Source organism: Thermobia domestica, chromosome 8, assembly GCF_964235325.1.
Source record: "Thermobia domestica chromosome 8, izTheDome1.hap1.1, whole genome shotgun sequence".
NCBI lineage: Eukaryota > Metazoa > Arthropoda > Insecta > Zygentoma > Lepismatidae > Thermobia > Thermobia domestica.
The window spans coordinates 57,582,618-57,601,144 of record NC_137461.1 but is presented as its reverse complement, the minus strand read 5'-3'; the positions used below and the strand labels follow the sequence as shown (position 1 = coordinate 57,601,144).

The 18,527-nt window shown below is 36.5% G+C and overlaps 1 protein-coding gene across 5 annotated transcripts in view; it reads right to left on the bottom strand.

Annotated features, from left to right (window-relative positions):
• GckIII (Germinal centre kinase III) overlaps window positions 1–18,527 on the bottom strand; it is a 181,088-nt gene that overhangs the window by 87,918 nt on the left and 74,643 nt on the right. Inside the window, exon 1 of one of the 5 annotated variants that reach the window (XM_081768500.1) lies at window positions 3,412–4,170. The exons of 3 other annotated variants lie outside the window; for them this stretch is intronic. In XM_081768500.1, the coding sequence (XP_081624626.1) occupies window positions 3,412–3,558 (147 nt within the window). In that variant the 5' untranslated portion in view covers window positions 3,559–4,170. Of the gene's footprint in view, window positions 1–3,411; window positions 4,171–18,527 lie in introns of those variants that run through there. One more of the 5 variants, XM_081768499.1, reaches the window with a different exon arrangement.

Genomic DNA, 18,527 nt, shown 5'->3' with positions numbered 1-18,527 from the left:
AAAAGAACTAGAATTAATTTTCTTTCTGATATTATAATTGATGTTCTGTTAATATAGCAATCTGACGACATGTGTTATTGGTCGTCATAGCAACGAGAGATATAAGATATAATAAAGGATCCATCTTGTATAATCTACATGTATGTTATTTAAAGGGTGTAAATGTTTCCTTCATTACGTATTATAATAAAAGGTAATATCAAGATGGAGTGTTTATGTGGATTTTGGTAAAATAGTAGACCAGATGTTAGACATATTCGAACTGTGGGCTATAGTGTAACACTATATAAAAATATACAAACGAAAAATACGTTACATTATATATTTTGGTGGTTTCAGCCACGGATTGCGTTACATATATACCAGACAAAAGATGAAGCAAAATTTTTGGACAAAATATTAAGACTATACGAGGGGTGACTGAAAAGTTTTGAGTCTAACATAGAAAATGAGAATCTAGAATAGAATAATTATATGTATTAGAATAGTACAACCTTTGATATTAATATGCATCTAGCTCTTGGTTCTAAGTAATTTTTTTCTTTGGTCTTTTATAGTCTCTTGAAGTGAGTGAGATGGCAGAAGTTAGGAAAATGCAAAAAACCCGAGTGCAGTTCAGTCATCAAGTATTTGCAATTAAAAAGAATGTCGGCGTCTGAAATCCACCAGGATATGCTCAATACCGTAGGTGAATCTGCCCCTTCATATGTCACCATTAAAAGATCGGTGAAGGAATTCAAGCGTGGTAGGCAGAGTGTTGAAGTACCGAGATCTGGGAGACCATCAAGTGCTACCACAACGGAAAACATTGGCCTGGTACTTGATATGATCATGGAAGATCGCCGGTTGTCAACTCGACAGATATCGGACAGACTGGGCATATCACAGGAGCGAGCAGATCAAATTCTGAAGAATAAGCTTGGTTTATCAAAATTTTTTTGCTCGATGGGTTCCACGTCTTTTGACTCCCGAACAAAAACGCACTCGGTACCTCCTATCCGTGGACAATTTGAAACTGTTAGAACGTAATGTGGACGATTTACTCTATCGATTCATCACTATGAACGAGTGTTGGGTACATCATTACCAGCCAGAAACAAAACAACAATCCAAACATTGCGGGTCCAGGGGGCGCCCCGATCGCTCCCCTCAGAAAAGGAATATAAATAAAACCCATCCCGAGTTTAACCAGTGATGCCAACCTGAAACAATATGAAATCCCATGTCTAATCCGATTAGTTATCGCTCCATAGTTTCCAAGCCACTCCAACTAAACAAACTGAGAATTAACGACAGAACATCCATACGTATGAGTCAATTTACATGTTTAAAAAAAATTATTTACATCTTCGGTTACATCTGGCAACACTGTGTGGTTCCTAGTGTACTTCAATCGTTGCTTCCTAGTTTAAAAAATATATGCATGAACAAGGCTTCGTTTTGGTATAACCATTATTCGTGTATCACTTCAGGTTCAAAAGTTCTACTATCCCAAACTCCGGGTTGCATAGTATATTGGACACCCTGTAGTTCATTCACTTTCGTTCTGGTAATATTCATATTCACGATGCTTCCCGCAAAGGGCGACCTATCACACAAAAAGTGGAAGATATTCTGGCAAAAAAAAAAAAAAAAAAAAGACAAGACCAGTGTGTTAGCAGTCCTGACATCGCCAATGGTCTCAATATTCATCACCTACCAGAGTTGAATCATTTGAAGAAAGCAGCTAATAAAAGGTTCTTAACACCTTAGTTATATGCAACCCACATTACTTTGGCGATTAACTGGTTGCCACATATTTCAGGATAAGACCATTTCTTGGGAATAGTCTGTTAGTGAAAACTGGATTGAAATGTGACTAATAGTTCTCGATATAATCGCGAACATAACTACATAATACATATACATAAATCCTTTTCTCTGATGTCGGTTAAAACAGGCATATTCTTAACGTTTCCATTAAATGATTATAAAATATAATGTGCATTGTGTCAATTTTTCTGGAAGTACCCTGTTGGTTTCTGAAATTTGATGTTGACAGCATTAAAAAAAAAACAAAAAAAAAAAACGAACTCCGCTGTTGCTATTAGCATATTCGAATGAGCTCCTGACGAAAGCTGTGTAAGCGAACCCTTGAAAAAGTGTATATTGAACTGCGGAGGAGGTAGGCATATAACTCACCACTGTCATTCGGTGGCACCACACAATCGGTAAGGTGAAAGCTGACATGGCCAACGAGCATCGCCGTCAGTGAACAGAACAAACGGACAGATTTCCTACACTGGATTGTTACTTCTTATGAGATATGGATCTACTATGATGGTAAGGGCGGTAGATAGATCGAGATCAACGTTCAAGACGGTTTTCCAAACTACCCTTCTGATCACAGGTGGTGGTGGTGCTGCTGGTATAGTGGGGGTGACCCATCATGTTGTTTCTGTCGGGGCGGAACAATCACTGCAGATCATTACAGTGATGCACTCCATCAGGCCCGCAACCAGGCACAAAGGTTTGGAGGCCCATGAATATGTTAGGGGGGCCAAGTCATTAAACATTCTCTTACCATTTTTTTTGTATGTTGTGCTAAATTGTTTTTTTTTTTTTTTGGTATTAATAATAGCATTTTGTGTTAAGGTCTGGAAGGGCAACGAAAAGTTTAGGGGGGCCAGGCCCCCTTTGCTCCCTCTGATGCGGGCCTGAACTCCATGACACGTACGACAAACTTGTGTGCAAGTATGCAGCAATGGTCAGCAGAACTGGCAGAGAGTAGCAGCACGACAATTCACGCCGACATGTTGCACCAATGATAATGAAGATTCAACATGAGCTGCAATGAGGACCTCCATCCACCATATTCCCCGGACTTCTCTTCCACCTCTGGTATCTCGATGGATCACTTCTCGGTTGGAAAGAACTTCCCTGTTGACTGGGTGGAACAACGAGCGAATGACTGCTTCTTTCGTTATGGAATTTTATCGCTGACTGAGTGAATGAAAAAATCTGCGCTTACATCCGCAATTTTGATTAACCCGATATTCTCATTTTTTTTTGGGGGGGGGGGATAGCTTTGGAAATGATATACTTCATTGGCCATATCAATTACGCACAATATCTCTGAAGATTTTAAAGAGTATAATGCATCTTATATGTCCATTAAAAATATCTGAAGCATGTAACACCAATACACACCATACCTTAATATATTTTTTTAAAATGTTTAATTCTTGTTATGCTAATTTTCCCTGAATATAACAACATGGAAAAGTCATAACTGTAACATGTCTCACTGTCATTTGTTTTATATTTTAATATGTTAAGAAATTCCTAATAAATCTGTCATTATTTTTGTTAAAAAAATCAACTCCCATTTCATACAATAGATGTTTTTAAGGTTTAATATAAGAAACTTACCAATGAGCCTAAAGGCCTGTTCGGTAAAGTCCATGTTCTCCACATAAGATGTGGATTTGTGTATTGCTGACCCCAGCGCTGGCGTGTTGTGTAGCTGGGGTAAGGGCGCATATCGTCCCAAGTGGGACTTCCATTACCCGTTCTCATAACGAGACAATCATCGGAACAACACGGTAACACAGCTATGGTTATTTTTTTCTTTCGCACAATTTACGACAAGAATCACATAATTAACTATCACATGAGATTGTGCTTCCAATATTATGATACAACTTAATGAAGTCAAGACAGGTCCATTTTTTCATGATATTACTCATCACATACACTGTTATAATAATACTTCACCTCATAACAATAACAAAACTTTCCACAAAGGCACTCATGATCTCAGCTTTTGAACACAAAAAAAGAAGGAATCTTTTTTTCACATTACTTCCTGCATACTCTTCTTTCACTTTCACAAATAACTCATTACATAATATTAAAACAATCAAACAAATGCATCTCCTTATCGCTTGTTGCTATTACGAGTATTGACTGCTCGTCGAGTACAGATTTTCCAGCTAGAAATTGTAAATTATGAATGGTACATTTGTCAGTTAGATTCACAGTTGGTCATCTTGTGAATTATATGCAATGATTGACCGTATCTGGAGTTCAAATTTCAAAATACATTGTTAACTCTTGCTATCGGCCGCAAAGAAACCGAACACGCTGTGACAATCCAACCAACCAATCGCACTTCCTACTGCCGCTCAACTTCTCTTTTCCATTCCTCTGCCGCGCTCTTCCTCTACAAACTCTCTGGGTCACCTGACGGCCTCAGGGCAACCAACCTAAACGACACGGAGTCTTGAGCCACGTTACACGAAGCCACTGCACATGAAAACACGATAAAGTAAAGAACATTTACATACAGTCCTCTGCCTCCTCTACTACTTGCTCACTCAGCAAGACCCTTTATATATATAATTCAACTTAAAAAAAGAAATCTGCCAGAAATGTAAAAGAAAACAATGTCCTCCTTCACTACCGACGGCAAACAGCCATGAATGTATCTTCCAGATGAATTTAAATCGATGGAATATTAACACGTTTGTCTATTTCATTCTGCATCAGCTGATTGACTGGCTTTTTAGCGTCCCCTTTTTAGTATCCAGGCTACATGAGACGTATATTTATAGTTCACAAAAGGCGTGCGCGCTTGCCACTAGACCAGTAAGGAAGACCGAATAGGCTAATGTAACAACAGAAGTCTTCTCAGTATTTTCAATCTTCTCGTTACAAATTACAGCAATTTTCTGATATTCCAAGCACTGTTCGTCTCTTTCTCTATTCTAGTTCTTCAGTGTGAGGTTTCATGTAAGACTGCTGTTACGTTATCAACTATTTCACACAGTAGACGCACCTACAATATGAATTCCTAAATTTTTCTCGGTGAATTCTTACAAAAATAAACTTCCAATACTTGAACGCACAACTTGAATGCATAACATGCATAACTAGACCATCAACTCAAAAATATATTGCATATATCGTTAATAAGCAGTTGAACTTCGTGTTAGAATTGATCTGTGTTATCGTTGAGTATTGGTACCGCTAACTAACCAACCCTATAGCCTGAAGAAACTCGAGGCAATATCTTATTAATTCTAGTCTTGGACCCTTTCTATGCATGGATAATATCTGGACCACATTCTTTAGGTAAAGCTTGATACTAAAATATTCTCTTATCCTCTTGACTTCCTCATAGATCCTTTCCCAAAAAACTGTAAACTCAAGCTCTTGGAATATTTTACATGATCTTCAAACATTTAATCATCTGAATAAATTAATAGTACTTACATGGAAGCGATGAATCCCACCCATCATAGTTAAGTCACTTCAAGTACCAGTATAAATTCTATACTCATACTATATATATATATATATATATATATATATATATATAACGAAGGACAGAACGTATTAGCCGCCTTTGGCGTGGGAGACCCCCGGGTTCGATTCCCGGCGGGACCTCATGTGGTTCGGATTCCACGTTAATCAGTAGGTCAAAGACTTATATAGCCTCACTGCTGAACGGGACGTTAAACTCAAAATCAACTCAACTCAAGAACGTATTAACCCGGCTCCATTTTATCAAGTTTATCTAGATTCTAGACGGCTCACCGTCTAGTTGCATTTCAAGCTGTCTTCTGCTCATTGTTGTGCTCATATTCCAGACCTTCATTACTGCTGTCATTAGTTAGAATTTTTCTGTACGCTTAGAAGCTATATTTTACATCACATGAAGAGGAAAAAAAAACGTACTTGTAATCTAGAATGCTTTTGCAATTTACATTAAAAAGATAGTGTTCTCTATGCGACAACAAATACTGATGGTTGGTGAGCACGGTTACCGAAGGACTCTTGGACCCAATTGGAACTTCCTGACAGAAGAGGTTTAGTTCCGCCCGTCCAGTTACGTGGATGTACATAAGATGAGATATTTTCTGAGAATCCTCACCTAACTCGTGAAGAGTCACTACAATTTCACAAAAATGACATTTGGTGCGCAGTGACACGGTCACGTACATAAACTGTGAATACAAACTGCATCTGGACATTAGTCAACGTTATAGCCACCTAAGACCATGGCAAATCAACAAATGTTCTTCTGACAAGATTGGTCAGCATGCCATATCTCATCTGAGTTACAGGCACAGGTTCATAAAACGCTTTCAAAAGCACGAACTGTTAAGGCATTGTGACCACTGCAGTCTCCTGATTCCCCACGTGCTACTTTTACCTCTGAGGAAATTTAAAGGGAAAAGTGTACGCCAATAATCTGCTTATCTTAGATGAAAAAAATCACTATTTTCAGTAGAACTGTTCTGCGACAGTATCAATAAACTTGCGGCAATATGCCCAGAAATGCACTGAAATAAACAGAAACCAGTTTCAGCATTATTTATTATAGTAATAATATAGCTGTTTGAGTTGGCTATTAATTTCGTGGTTCAACATTATGTATATCAGGTGCACACTCAGAAAGTTTTGTTGGGAGAGTTCCAATACTACAAGCCACTACGTCTATGTAGCATTGAATGGGATACGACGATAAGTACGATAAGTAATTGTAAAATACTTTCACCTATATTTTTAGAAAATAATGATACAATTAGATTGTTTTTATAAGAGAAAGAGTACAGATGAAGTGTAAGATCAAATTTTCATGTTACATCTATCATTTCCCCGTTAACCAAGTATAATTTTATTGAGAAAATGTACAAATGTATGTTGAGTTAGGCGGACCGGACCCGGTGGAACCCACATGGGTGCATCCCTGATCTATAGATATATAGATATAATAATTTATATTTTAATATTTTATTTTCGATATAATATTATATCAATATAATATTTTCGAATAATTCATAAAGTAATCGCCTCGCCTTGTTACTTCATATCAGCTCCTTACATACTGAAAAGAAAATTATTTTTAAACATATTGAAGTAAATAATATTTTCTATAGTGACTGAATTGTGCACTATTAAAACGTAAAAAGCTATTCTACAAAGACAGAAAATTCTGCTATCCTCATATTAACTCTCCATGAAGGCAATGAGTCACTTAGTGTACGCTTTCATGTTGTTTCTTTTTCAAATCAATTAAATATTTCTTGACAATTACATTATAGCTCGTATATTCATTACGTCCTGTCATAAATTACAACATATATTTACGAACTTACAGTAAAGGAGTGACACCCCCACGCTTACATTATATTATAACAGCAACAACTTTCACTTTTTGCAGGCACTTAAACGTTGAAATATCAGGAGCAGACTCTTGTAATCAACAGTTCCAGTCACGACTAAATTTTCCACCTTTTATAACAGTAAGGTTATCACAGACTTGCTGCTGATTTATTTCCTTCAGATTGTAAAGTTTCTGCTTACAAATGGTTTAAAGGAAAGCTATTGCTACAAAACGTGATATCAGTGATTAATAGCAGTTTTGAAGAACAATAACTGTACCATTACATAAAAAATCTTATTCATTAACTTAACCGATCCTATTGACTATTTTAGGCTCTTACATCTGAGCCAACAGACCTTCCCTGAATAGTTTGACGAAAATTATGTATTTGTATAATTTCGCCTTTAATTCCTACGTGACTACATATAATTGACGCGTTTCGAATGAGAACTCATATTCAACTCTGTTATGCTGCAGATTCACATCTCATGTAACCTCGGTATTTAAAAGGGATGACAATCGTTAAAAAAAAAAAAAAAAAAAAAAAAAAGTTGGAATCTGTAAGTTGTACAGGGTTTTCAAAAAAAATCACTAATTGCCCTTCGTACTGATAGAGCGCTTACTTCTTCGAGTATGAATTCTGATTACGTTTTTATTGGTTTATTTTACATAAGAAAATTCAAACGTTTGAGAGAGTTTTCATTTAATATTGCTACTTCCTCACATTTGCCAATTTGTGTGTTCATGGATTTACTCGGGGTACTCCCGTTTTCCCCCACATTCTCCTTCTACCAATTCTTCCACCATCATTCACTTGCCTTACTTATCGTCTCCCTTAGCCTAAAGGGAGTAAACGTGAGACGATCAAAAGATTTAATTTCATTTTTTTTTTATTTGCCACTTTATAAATCGATTTATCATCGATTTCCATTTATTATTCTCCTCAGCCTTATTCTATTATTCTCCTACAGAGAAACGAATGAAACACTAAATTTGGAAACATTCCGATTAATTTCCATATTATTTCTATTAAGTGTTTATTAGAGAAAGGTCATACATTACACTTTACTCCAATCTTTCAAGTCCTGCGCTTCGCTGTCATCTTCTAAGTTTTCTCTGGTTTTAAGTCAATTTGTTTCTAATGAAATGTTAAGTGTAATGTTACATGTTTATACTTTGTCACCTGCCAGGAATTGTGATAAATATAAATAAAATATGAAAGAATAATTTCTAATTGATAAAGTAGCAGAAAATATTGAGAAAAAAATGTGATAATAGTCTGTTCAGGGTTTGAATCTGTACTACTTAATACGATTTACTTAATTTAAGTGTGAGAGTCAAGTCCCATTGCAAAGAAAATATTGTCTGGTTTTTAATTAATACTGGTTAATTTCGTTATTTCTTAACTAAGATTTAGAATGCCATAGTAGAGTAGCATCATTAAAAGTATTGTAGTACGTGGTTGTCATCACAAGCACGCAATTTGTTGCAAAAACTAAAAAGCTCTTTAGAAATGAAATGAAATGAAATCTTTGAGTTTTACGTCCCATGGTTATGCCGGTTAGGCTAAAGAAGACGGTGATTATGAGAAATGAATGAAAATGGTGCAGAGAAGAAAGTGGGAGGAAACGGAAGAACCCCGATAAAACCCACGCACACGGTGTTTGTCCACCACAAAGTTCACTTGGCGGGAGCAAAAGCTCTTTAGATTTCAGCTAAACATGCCGTCTTTACATAGCAGTTAAGCTATTTCAAAACGGTCCCTCAACTATATCTTGTAATCTGCAAACAAAAAATTTGATGGTTTTCTTTTTTATTATTAAAATAGTTTAGCCAAAGACCTTACAATATGATTTTCATTTAAAGCTGCTTCTGCTATTATTGTCCATGCTTTTGTTTCTCGTTTCCAATCCATGATGCTATAAAAACAGTAAACTACTGATTTCAACATATACCACGTAAAGGAGTTCGGCTTGTATGGCGTGATATTTTCTCAATATTGAAACCGGAAGTTGTGACCATTTCTACCAATTCTGGTTTAATAAAGGTATTAGAATAAGCATGAAATATATTCGCTTAACTTATTGTAGAAAACTGCTACTCGCTGTCTATTACAGTCTATGCTCCTATAACAATCAACGTTAAAACCGGAAGTGGTTGATTTCTACCACTTACGGTTCGAATAGAGGGTTGAGAGAATATGGTACCTATTTATAACACGCTTTAAAAAAATCTTCAAGAAACACTTCTTGCTATCTTTTATCGTCCAGACTCCTAAGCGGGGTTTAATGGCACGCAATTTGTTGGCGTGTTCGAGATCCTATTATGACTGCCATTGTTGTAAAAGACGAGATGTGAACACTGGGTAAAAGACCAGTGCAAAAGAGAAGGGCGTCACGAATGCAACACCATGAAGAGCTGCATCTTTTGTTCATTACCAGGAATCCAACGAAAGTGAACAACGAGCCGACACCAAGCAGAAAATGGTATTTCAGCAAAATACCAGCCAAAGTTGAACTAGAGGATGCCTAGTGTAAACATTACTAAGGCTGGTAAGAGCACTCTTAGAATCAGACATCAGAATACGAGTAATGTGATGGGACCTAGCATAGTCTTCAAGAATAGGCAGCAGCTTAGCACTGAAGATGGATGAAAACAAAGTGAGTCGGTAACCATAGCGGGCAGGGCCAAAGACAAACCCACAGCCAACAGTCTTCTCGTTTCGAGCCATCCGTATAAAATTGTGAGAAGTCAACATAGTGTAGTAACAGAGAGCGAAACTCCTGCTGATATTGGTGATCAGTCCTGATAGACTTACTAGAACTCGCTAACTGAAATGATATAGGTGGACAATGGAGCTGCCATGGTGGAATGGGAAGAAAGCTTAATGGGTAAAAATCTGGTAGATCAGAAGCTAATTCATCTAAAAGTTCTATGCACGAATACCAAAAGGTCGGCTGACAGGAGGTCGCGCCGCATAGCGACGATAGCGATCACCTGCTTCAAGAACGGAAAAGGGTGACTAGGAAGTACTTTAAGACGTACAAAATAACGGAGGATCAAACAACTCCTGCGATGATGAAGACAAGGTTCATGGTCATCAACATACACGCTAGGTATAGGGTTAGTACGAAAAGCTCCTATACACAATCGAATACCAAGATGACGGACTGTATCCATCTGACGAAGAACAGATATTCGAACGGAGGAGTACACAACGCAATTATAATCCATTTTAGAACGAATCAGGGTACGATAGAGACGTAGAAGTACTGTACGATCTGCACCCCAACAACGATAAGAAAGGACTCGCAAAATGCTGATCGCTCGCAAGCAAGTATATTTCAGATCACGCACATGTTCACATCAAGTTAGTTTGCGGTCGAATTTACGCCAAGAAATCGAACACTATTAGCAAACGAAAGGCGTGTTCCACGAAAATAAAGGTCAGGATCTGAAACACAGGTACGTAATCGACAAAAATGAACACACTTGGTTTTCTCACTCAACGGAAAAACGAAATCCAGTCTGCGTTGTCCAAGTGTATAAACGATTCAGAGTAAGTTGGAGTTGTTGAGTACATGTATGGAGATAATGGGAACAACAATAGATGGTAAGAACATCAACATAAGAAAACCAGGAACAGGTGTACCACGTTCAGGTCTGTCGTCGATAAGCAGAATCCTAGTTATGTTCAAGCGAGTGCGACCTATGCTGGCCCAAGATCGATGACTGATGCCGGACAAAATAAACATTACCAAAAATATGATGCACACACCGTCCACGCAGATTAAGCGGAAGACCTGTTACCGGTTTGTGTCACACAAACTGAAAGAAAACAGAAAGCAAAACGAAAGAACATTTCATGACTATATGTGATCATTAGCCTTTCTTTTTACGAACCATCGTCACAGGGAATAGGCTATACCAGTTCGATCCAGAATCCAAGTGGTTATTCATCGCAACTCAAAAACAGTCACATACAAGTCCAAGCTCAAGACACTATTGATCACCTTCTTCAACACTGAACGCCGCATTCTAAAAGGAAATTTTGATAGGGGTCCTTCAATGCAACTGGCGTGTTCGGGCAACGCAGGATTGGACAGTAGATGTTGTTGCACGATAACACGCCTACACACTGTGTGCGCCAATTCTTGATTCAGCACGAAGTAAGTTTTGTCATAAACTGTATTCCCTGATCTACCGCCTGCTGATTTATTTTCCTTTCTCTGCCATAAAACGATCATGTTAGTTATCTAACAGCATGTGGCAGAGGTTCAACGATAGATTGCTAGAGGCTTCTGCAGACAATTTTCAGAAACTTCATGAACGTTGCCAAAGAGTGTCTCACCGCACTAAATGGTGATTGTTTTAACGGTCAATAAAGCAATTTGTTTGAATATTCTGTTTTCTTACACCATTCACCGAATCTGTATAATACAGAAAATGCTACTTCGATGACTGAGTTCGCTTGGTAGAAGAAAGAAAATCAATTGTCAAATATACTCTATATGCGAAAATCATAAATTCTCATACCCAAATGGGGCGATGGTGGTTTACTGTAAACTCCTCTCGTTCATTAATACCTTATAGCATAGTATACGAAGTTACCTTTCTCACAGAAAGATAATCTGACCAGTTTATCAATTATTTCTGAACACATTAAAAAAAAAAATCAGCAAATACGAGTTATTTAAGTTTTTGTTCCTTAAGGACGAAAGATTCCATAAGTCTACGAATTAGTTTTTAAAAAAATCATCAGAATTTTCATTTTACTTTTCAAGCGTTTCCTTTCTTCAAGGCTATGGAATTCCAACTAAAAACGCGTCAGCTAAAACTGAATTCAGGTATCTCACACCAAACATTTCGCTACTACAGTACAATTATTTTGGGTTAAAACGTAAACTGTGAAAAACTTAAGAAAATTAAGCAGATGCGAAATTTTATACTTAAATCAGAATTCGTAATAATAAAACCCTTTTTGAGATTAGAAAAATAACGTTTTTTGAAAAATCACCGACAAAAATAAGTATCTCCCTACATAATTCTTGTTCTCAAAAATTTCGGCGCGTGAGGTGAACTGAAGGAAACTTGGTACATGGGGAATATTTCAGAAATATGTACTCACCATATGGAATTTTAAAGAAAAATCATGTACGGAATATCCACGTTTACTAGTAACTGTCAAACACAATTATTTCTCTATCCTGAACATTCTCATATTTAACAATAATCTCACATAAAAAAAATGAAATCTGAGTTTTACGTCCCACGGTTATGCCGGTTAGGCTAAAGGAGACGGTGATGATGAGTAATGAATGAAATGGTGTAATGAAGAAAGTGGGAGGAAACGGGAGAACCCCGGGAAAACCCACGCACACGGTGTTTGTCCACCACAAAGTTCACTTGGCGGGGGAATTTCACATAAAGTACGAACTATCAACAATCACACGGAAATCAAAAATTAACTAAGTTCTCTGTGTAGATGTCATTCATCTGTTTCGACTTCTTTTTTAATTACACAAACGTTTGACTTGCGACCATCAAGAGTAGCACATGAATCAGATACTTTTATATTCCTGGTCAGCATTTACAGTAATTTCAACTTTGATTAGTGGCCGTCATAACAATAAAAAAAAATGAATAAATCTCCATACGATATGACCGTAGAGTTAATTTAAGCTTCTCATTAACTATTCCATTACAAGAGTACGTTTCAGTGTTTTCCTGCAGGTCACTGACTGAAATTTAAAAAAAAAATCTAAATACATTATTTTTTTCATATATTTCCACAACCGCTGTATTCTAGGAATTTCATTTTCCAAAGTGTGATTTCTTGTTTTGCATATCATTGCAATAACCTAACAAATTAGGCTCCTGTAAGTACTTATATTGATGATGAACACATTAATTTTAATGCAGGACAAGAAATGAGAATATGCACCACTTATCTTACACATGTTTCATTAATCACAAGAACAGTTACAGTAAACTAAAACGTTATCATTTTGTTAACGTGCAATAGATCTTCAATGATACATTTAACCTTCACACTTAACATGTATCATTGAACCAGTTTCTTTATTTTCGAAGTAAATTTTTGACGATTAAAAAAAAAAAAAAAGTGAAAAGTACCTTGCCTGCTGCCGGGTTTATTTTGTGATATTAGTTTCTACAGGATATTCGTAAAGTCCCACAATCCGAACTTTGAAGTGTGAAAACTTTTGAACCACATATGAAGGGAAGGCCTGTCCTCGTCGATATTTTTGAAATATAAACCGTGGGGTGGGGATTCAACGTTCGTCCTCAGGAATGCCAGAAACATACGAAGGTAAAGAAAACTTTTTTCACGAAAAAAAATAAAATTAAGAATTAAAAGCAGTTGTAGCTTTTTTTTTTTTTTGACAAATGGGAATGTTAATAATAATAAGTAGTCTGGGTAGGAATGTATCATTCTGAAACAAGAACGATACACTGATATCAGATACTCGTGATAATAGTGCACAAAAAAAAAAAAAAAAAAAAAAACTTTCGGTATTACGAAGTAATCTGACAACACTGACGGTGTCAACACACGTTCATGGCTACTACCAGCAACCCTACATATGCTTAGAACAAACAAACAAATTTAAAATTATTAAAGTGTAATTATCTATCTACGCCTGGCATGACTTTCTGAATGGTTTGCAAGTTTCTTGTTTGTTTATAACTATCTGATTATACTACGATAGCCATGCGCATGTGTTGACACAGTCTGGTACCGTAAGTGTTGCTATATTACGCCGTGGGATGTCAACACTCAGTGTCAATGCGTTACTCTTCCTTCAGAACAATACATTCCTATTTTGCCTACCTAACATTCCCATTTGTTCACAAGAAAGCTACAACTGCCTTTAATTCCGGATTTTTCACGTTATATATATATATATATATATATTCTTCACATTATCTACAAAAACAGGCCTTCCTTCGGAGGGAGTTTCATTTCATTCTCACTTATCGTTCAAAAGTTCAGACGCTCCAAAGTTCAGATTGCACGAATTTACGGACACGATGTACACGTGATTTAATTTCACACTGAAATCTCACAAAAAGTAATACAAGATAGAAAAACACACAGGGAGGATCATTTATCTTGATATGCTCTTGTAATAGAAAAAAGTCACTAAAATTTTGCATCATTCAAATATTGGCAGAGGAACATTATTTGACATACTCTATGATACCACAAGAGTAACAGTATTGTCAAACCAACATAAAGTTATATCTTTTTCAGATGACACTACATCAGGTTATTACTTATTTCAAATCTACATGATAAATGAGAACTACAATATGACATTTGTCATTCAGTACTGTAAACTAAGAACGATACAGTATCACAAACATCGAAAGTATGATGGCCTCTAAGTTAATAACGCAAGTGAGACAGACTGTACAATACACATCTAAAGTACTTTAGTGTCTATATTCATGATATAATGAATTTTGAATGAATAGGAAGAAAAATACAAGGTATTGGAAGTTTGACTTTTTGAAAAGCCTCTATTTCGAAAAACTGCCTAGATAAGTACCTCATACAATTGTATAGATAGCTTTCAATACGTGTGAAGATCATAATGCCTTTACAGTAACTTGATATCTCAAAACTATTCTGGAGACATGGTAGATATTGGTACAGTTTGCAACACTGCTATGAAATTCTGAAAAAAACTTATTTAATTACACCTTCCAAAAACTGTTGTTGCAATGCTATAGAAGGAAAGTAAAACAAAAATTATTTTAAAAGGTTCTCACAAAATACGCCATTTTAAGCAATATATCAATCAAATTTTACCATTTTTCGCGTATTTCCGAAATGGTTTGAGATATCAAATTGCTGTAAACGGCATTATGGTCTTTATATCTATTGGAAAACATCTACTTAACTCGATGTGATACTTATCTAAACACTTTTTCGAAATGAAGTCCTTTGAAAAAAGGTAAAATTTTCAATTTCTTGTAATTTTGTTTTCTGCTTATTCGAAATATGCCATATGACGACCATATTATTAAGATACTAAGGCAGTTTGCATGTGTATTACCCCGTCCCTTTCACTTGTTATTACTGTTGTAAAAGCCTCCGGTAAAATTTTCAATTTCTTGTAATTTTGTTTTCTGCTTATTCGAAATATGCCATATGACGACCATATTATTAAGACACTAAGGCAGTTTGCATGTGTATTACCCCGTCCCTTTCACTTGTTATTACTGTTGTAAAAGCCTCCAAATATTTGTAGTTTTTTTTTTTTTTTCGATGTATGTGACAGTGTAACCTAAAACTATACTGAGTTTGAAAAAATAAAACTATATTGAGTTGGCAAAACTTTGTTCCGTAAAGTACGTCAAACAATGTCCCCTTGTAGGTGTTTGTATCAGGGTTTTAAATCAATTAGTTTAAGTACCCGGCTATTTGAAGAGATCTCAACGCGATTTTATTACTCATGCGTACGCTTGGAATACGCTGACCATGTATTTAAATGTGAATGGATAATCACAAACGCGAAAGCAATAAAAACGCGGAGGAAAAAACGTCAGCTCGAGCGTATTTGGTACGTTTCGGAACAATAGACCGCTTGCTGTTTAAATGATGTCAAAAGGAAGGAAAAAAGGAAAGACGTGCTGCCAGGCAAGGGGATTGTAGCAAGAAACAGCTGCTTGGAAGGCGTTTTGTGCAGAGATTGGAACTCTTGAATTTGAAAACTTGAATTTGAGCTCCTATCTCCGAAGCTCGAACTCCATCCCCAAGCAGATAACCAGAAGTGTAATCACAAAGAGAAATTTTCAGTTGTGTTTGAAAACGTGTAATGTGTACATCTCCAATCATGGTTACTGTGTTTAACACAGAGGCGTTTATAATCGAAATACACAATAGGCCAGCATATATGATTTAAGAGATCCGAACTACATGAATCGTGACTTAAAAATGAGGAGAGAAGTGGCTGAGATATTTGTTCAAGACTGGGAGCGAATGGAACGGAATTCTCAGAATGAAGAAAGTAAGAATATTCTTATTTCGTGATTTCATTTTATACTGTTAAGTAGAGCTACGTCGAGCCAAATTGTATGTTCACTATGAATAATAATAATAATAATAATAATACTTTGTTCAAGTTGTGCCAACTTCCAATATACCTAATATATACCAACCCTTACGGCGCAACAGCTCGAAAGGCCAAGGGCCGGTTATGCGGCATTTTATGGGGGTGGATATGTTAGATGGTGAATCAATTGCCCTTAGATGGTCTACGTCATTGATGTGTGCACAGGAGAAAGGCGGAAAATGCCACCTCTAATAGTTTGGTACTTAGATATATCGAAAATGTTTTAAACAGCAAAGGCCATAACTTCAAATTGGGATTCAATATATATCTTTCTTTCCAGCCTTTGAAATGACCGAAAAACTACGCTGCCAAATTATTTCGAAACTTACTTTTGTAAAACGAACATAATGTTTCAGTTTCCAGACATTTCTTTCCATGCAGCTTAGAAATATTCCTGGGAAAGGTATGTTTATTTTATCTTAACTGCAACTGCCCGTGTTGTATCAACTTTGTTCTGAAACTGAGAATAAGATGCTAAAATTGGTAGAGAGTAGGAATTTCAGAATAAGGTAATATCATGGGAAGATGAAAACTATCAGATCAGATCAGACTAACCACAGAGAATTGGTTAAAAATATCAAGATGTAAATTTTATACTGGGTGGCTTGGAATTTAGCGGCCTTTTTGCACCGAAGCTATTCAAGATGTGAACCTACAGTTTAAGGTGGAAACTACCTTTATGCGTTGAAACTTTTTAATGATCTCCCACCAGGATTCGAATCCGGAACCCCATGCTCCAAAGGCACGTGCATAGCTAGTAAAGTATAAAGTAATGTAAGTGTTGGAATTTATTGATTGGGGTCTAATATTTGTTTTCGATACAGAGGATATCTTAAACAGAATGCCTTTTGCTCCGTCAATTTCGACTATATCAGCGAGGCTACATCAGACATGAACTACAGCTCAACGTGGGATCCTAACCACATAACCTCCTGCCTAAAATCGAATCCAGGTCTACCACGCCAAAGGCACGTACGATTAGCGTTACTCACGAAGGAGCTCCATATATTGATCGAAACGAGACCGAGATTGATACGATGTTTTTCGACTCTAGACGAGACTGAGAGTGTATTGAGTTTCATCTCGTCTCTATACCATTCCTAACATACATACACATCCTTTTCATACAGATATACAGATTAATATGGATGTAGGAATAAATTGAAAAAGCAGCAATCTAACACCAACTGAATTGTTTTCAAAGTTTGATAAAGACAAAGTAAGCTTTTTGGTCGTTTACTTTGTACTTAGTTCAACAAAGGGGAAAAATAACCATGACAAAGTTTCCTATATGTTAATACTATGGTGATGACGAAATTACTGTGTAAAAATTTTCGGTAACGAAATTACCTACATGCTAATATTTTGGTGGCGAATTTACCGTGACAAAATTACCTAAGTTCGGCAAATTGCCCAGAATGGAGGTGGCAAATTGTCAGTTTTAAGTAAATTTGGTGCAAATTGTTCGGTGTCAAATTGGCATACACAATGGGCCTTGTATCCAGTTAATTTCGAAATGAAATGAAAAGACCTGGAAACCCTGACTGGCTCATAGTATGATTTATTACTCTGGTGAAAGTAAAATACCGAGTAGCCACCTAGGTCGCGTTCGCTGTAGTGGGTAACGCATTGAAAACGCTTTCTCGACTAGCCACAGACTAAAAGTTAGAAGGGCGTATCAAGTTAAATGGTAAATGGTTCACCCTGTATCTACATGGATCAGCGAACAACAGGCAAAACTAAGGTTTTTAAAGCATCACGCTATTCCACTTGGATCTTATGAATTCAATGTATGTAGTTTACCCGAATTGATTCCCGGTGGGAGTTCATATAGTTCGGATTCCAACACACGTCTCATATAACCTCGATGCTACAAGGGACGTTAAAAAATGTAAAGCAACCAATCAACTTCACTGGTTCGTACTTGCATCATTGAGTTATAAAGTACTATCTCTTATTTTCTGGGCACTCGCTACATAAACTCTTACCAATACTATGACTAATTACATACACTGTGCAAAATACTTTTAGGAAGCTCCCAAAGTTCTACTTAACACACGCATTTGTTCAATATCTTTAATATTATTATTACAAGTTACAAAATATTATGAAATAAAATCATTGTTTTCGTAAGGTCGCTTCTTCATGACCTTGACTTTAATGTTTCCTTCAGTAGCGAGGCTGTATGAGACGTGGACCTACTGACTAACTAGAGATGCAAAAAAGCCGGC